The sequence below is a fragment of the Cariama cristata genome, unplaced genomic scaffold (assembly GCF_000690535.1).
Source record: "Cariama cristata isolate BGI_N322 unplaced genomic scaffold, ASM69053v1 scaffold43667, whole genome shotgun sequence".
Classification (NCBI taxonomy): domain Eukaryota; kingdom Metazoa; phylum Chordata; class Aves; order Cariamiformes; family Cariamidae; genus Cariama; species Cariama cristata.
The window spans coordinates 6,079-10,025 of NW_009626744.1; the positions used below are offsets into that span (position 1 = coordinate 6,079).

The window sequence follows — 3,947 nt, forward strand, 5'->3', positions numbered from 1 at the left end:
CTCCTCCAGCAGCGACTGCCACTGCTCCCCCAGCCGGCATGCTGGCAAGTTTTCCATTACCTGAGGGAGACAAAAGAGAAAGTATTTAAATGCTCATCACAAGGACAGAGGTAAGGTGAAAAGGAAGAGAAATGAGAGCACAGAAAAAACAGATGATGTGTCTCATGGACTGAACCTGTCACTATTAGCTGAAAAGAACAAGAGGCTGCACCCATGATAAGAAAGTATAAAGTATTCTGTGGAAAAAACTCAAGAGTTTAAGATTCACAGAGGCTTATCGTGAGAACGCTGACAGCATGTTATTAGTAAGTTTTCTTCTGTACACAAAGTCCCCCTTTTTTTTCAAAACCGTCATATAAAAATAGTAGCAAATACATGCAATTTTACATGTACAGAAAAACCGTATGTTTTCTGAATGCAGCGTAATAGCCGAGAAATGGGTAATTTCAATATAACCTAAAAATAACATATAGGTAGTACTGGCTTCCCTCCTTCCCTCCCCCCCCCTTTTTTTTTTTTAAAAAACAGTATAGACCACTGTGAGGGCATGACTGGATCACACTTACAGGAGAGAAGGCGAAGGGAAAAGATGTATTTATGGCAAAGAGTACAGTATTTTAAACAAATTCTCCAGCACCCTATGAACCCTGTTGCATCTCCTTTGAAATTAGCAAACTGACTTCTGATTTATGCTCGTCTTTGGAAAGTGAGCTAGTTCTCTGGCATCTGCCTTTCACATACCAAGGCTCCCTTGGCATTCAGAGGTCGCGTACACAGTATGTTTGCCTGTATTCCAATTTCTGGGAATCAGTTTCTAAATAATTCCCTGTTACTTCAAGCTCTAATAAACTAGCCAAGTAAACAAACATGTTTCATATGCATGTCAGTATGTTCAAGGAAACTCTTTATTGGAAGAAAAAGTATTACAGAAAGAGATAGCATAAGTCTGTTGTAAGCACATGCATAATGGCTCTCTTAGGACTTCAGACCACACGGATAGAAATGTCCAGTTACTGCTCGTAACAGCAAGGCCAGGCAAAGTCCTGGCAACCTTTAAGCAAATATATACCTAAAAGTTCCCTCGTGCCTACGCACTTGCAAAAAAATAGAAATTAATCAGAAACCTTTGCACTACCTCAGCTCTGCTTTGTTTCAGCCCTATGACCCAGTTAATTAACGTTAAAAGTTCCAGCTTTGGTAAGAGCCAGCAGGTAAGAGCAGAAGCTTCTACAGAAGTCAGCACTCAAGAGTCCTACCTTAGAGAAAAGGAAATGCCAGACATGGGGAGGTCTAGAAACTATGTGTACTGGAGAGGCTTGTATTAATCACAGAGGGTGTAACTGTACCCTTAATGTGAATTGACACTTATTTACATTTAACAGTCTGTTCTTCCTGTTTTACATCATTGGTACATACAAATGGGTAAATGCAAAACAAAAAATGTCCCAGAGAACTTGGAAGGACAGCTAATTCTTTCTCTGATCAACATGTCCAGAAAACTATGTCATGAGCAGACTACCAGTAAGCTCATACACACTTAAGTTCTCCAGTTTAATGTCGTCCACAAGCGAAACCCAGCAGGTACTGGCACTGACCTGCAGGGAATTAGAATGGACCTGGATTTTGGTCATTTCAGCTGAGATCCACCATGGAAGTTCTCAACAGCAAAGCTAAACTGATGAATAATCAGGGAGTTGGCAGCAATTCTACACTCTCAGTGCTAAGTTACCCCAGTAGTAGAGGCAATTATCTGTGACTCTCAGAGACTGGACTTACCCTGAGCAATGACATCCTCGATGTTTTTTCCATTCAGCTCACTAATAACCTGTGTAAATTAAGTTCAGAATGTTAATAGATTCAAAACACCATGAGTATAAGCTACATTTAAACAAGTACTGATTAATCATCGTGGACAATGCCTCCATCCTGCTGCTTAGACAGCCCCAACATTCCTTATTTCTCAGTGGAAGGAACAGGACATAGAAATGAAAACTTCAGCTAAATCTTTTATACTTTTCTGTGAAAGCTTTGTCATCAAATCTGTTATAATAAATTCATAATGAATCCAAGGACCTTGCAGAAAGAAGGATACACAGATGTTGTGGAGCCAATTAGGAAACCCCACTAATGGTCTGCGAGTCACTGAGGGACTGTTAACATTCCTTGCTTAATACTCACTGGGAGGCTCTGAAGCATTGGGCCCCAGACCAACAGGGTCCCGTTCCTAGTGTTACCAAATGTACAGCCAAACTGGCTATTGTATCCTTGCACTGGAACAGAGAGTCCCAACTTCAATTTTACTACCATTGTTGTAGAACAACAATGATGAGGATGGAAAGGAGGAAAGGAAAACACAAACCCATATATTGCTAAAGCAAGCAAGTACTTTAAAAAAAAAAAAAGAATGCCATAGACCTTACTGGCAAGTCCCAGATACCAGGAGTCAGTGCTGAACACTGCCAAGCCGCCAAAACCAAAGGACATTAATCAAGAGCTTTTCAACAGGCACCTCCTGCTTACACAGAGCGTGTGATCTGTGAAATGCCGTGCACATCTGCTTGCTTCATGCAGAAGGAAGGTGTTTTGAAGACCTCACTAGATTTACACTGGCATAAGATACAGCCAATGCAAATAGAAAATTATTTATTAATCGTGACCAAAACAAATTCCAGAGAAGCTTTCCGACTATCAGAGAAAACAACTGATTTATGAAGGCCATAAACAAGCCAAAGCCAAAAGACCTGGCGTTTAAACAGGAGGACGACTTCAAAACAACATCCCAAACCATAATAAGGATGCTGTCAGCTCAGTTAATCCATCATTTGGTTGGGCCTGCGGTAAAACACTGTCTCCAGCTGGGAAAGTGACTTGTTTTTCCCTCCACCTGTCTTGAAACACTCTGCATACAAGTATGGAGCAGGTGATATGACCATTTCTTCTCCCCCCTCCCGCCTCCCAGACATTTGTTTTTAAGGTCCCAAGGTTGAATGTCTATTATATCACAAGAAACATTCTAATTAAGATACTCTTTTCTTAAAAAGCCTGTTTTTAAACACAACCATTTCAGCATTAATTTCCAAAATCTTCCTACATATTACTATTGAATACCTTTAATGTCCATATTAGAATTTGCCTGTTTCTTAGTGAAGGAACAAATGCTTCTTTGCAGTACACTAAACAAGAATTTGTTACTGAATACCAGGCCTTGAAAAGTGTTAGCTTTGAATCAGTACTGACCAAAAGCCAATATTAAACATTAAGTGCAAATTATACATTATGTCAGAATAGAACTTATTTTTAATACATACTTAGCTGTAGCCACCATCCCATTGAAAATTATTAGATTGAATAGTCAGAAGTCGGCAACAACTGACAGAGATCTTTGCGGAGTACAGGTGTTAAATAAGAAAGCCAGACTTCTAAAAAAAAGTTGTAAAAATAGTTCTGATTGGTTAAGCAGCATTTTAGAAATCATGCATGTAAGAATCAGCAAACACCTGAACAAAATAAGGCTAGATCAACAGCAAGGCAGCTCAAGAAACACTGAAACCAAGGGAACAGCTCCAAGGTCTGATGCTAACTTGGACGTGACCCTCTGGAATTAAGAGGCAATGCCACCTTGTTCATGCGTTCATCGTCTGTCTCAATGCCAACACTGTCGAGGATCTTTTTCAAGTCCTTTGACGTGGGAGACTCGTTGCCACCGAGGACTGCTAGAAGGTAAGCTGCGACGTAACGCATCCTGGAAAACAAGAGAATTGGACCTTCAGCGCTAATGACCTAATTACATGATCGGAGGGAGTTTATCTCCTCACTGGGGGAAGCAAACCTCACCCTCCCAGCTACAATTGCTTTGCTCTACTTTTAAATGAAAGCCCACGACACGTGAGGCCGCGTACCGGTCTCCAGCCAGCACAGGGCCTCGCACAAAGCAACCCGTTAAACAC

The 3,947-nt window shown here is 40.8% G+C and overlaps 1 protein-coding gene across 1 annotated transcript in view; it reads right to left on the reverse strand.

The window, feature by feature from the left end:
- Positions 1-3,741, reverse strand: part of RPLP2 (ribosomal protein, large, P2) — a 4,308-nt gene extending 567 nt beyond the window's left edge. The window contains exons 1-3 of the mRNA XM_009704138.1: positions 3,619-3,741; positions 1,777-1,825; positions 1-60 (exon numbers count right to left, since the gene is read on the reverse strand). Coding sequence (XP_009702440.1) covers positions 1-60; positions 1,777-1,825; positions 3,619-3,741 — 232 coding nt within the window. The remainder of the gene's footprint in view (positions 61-1,776; positions 1,826-3,618) is intronic.
- Between the last annotated feature and the right edge of the window lie 206 nt (positions 3,742-3,947).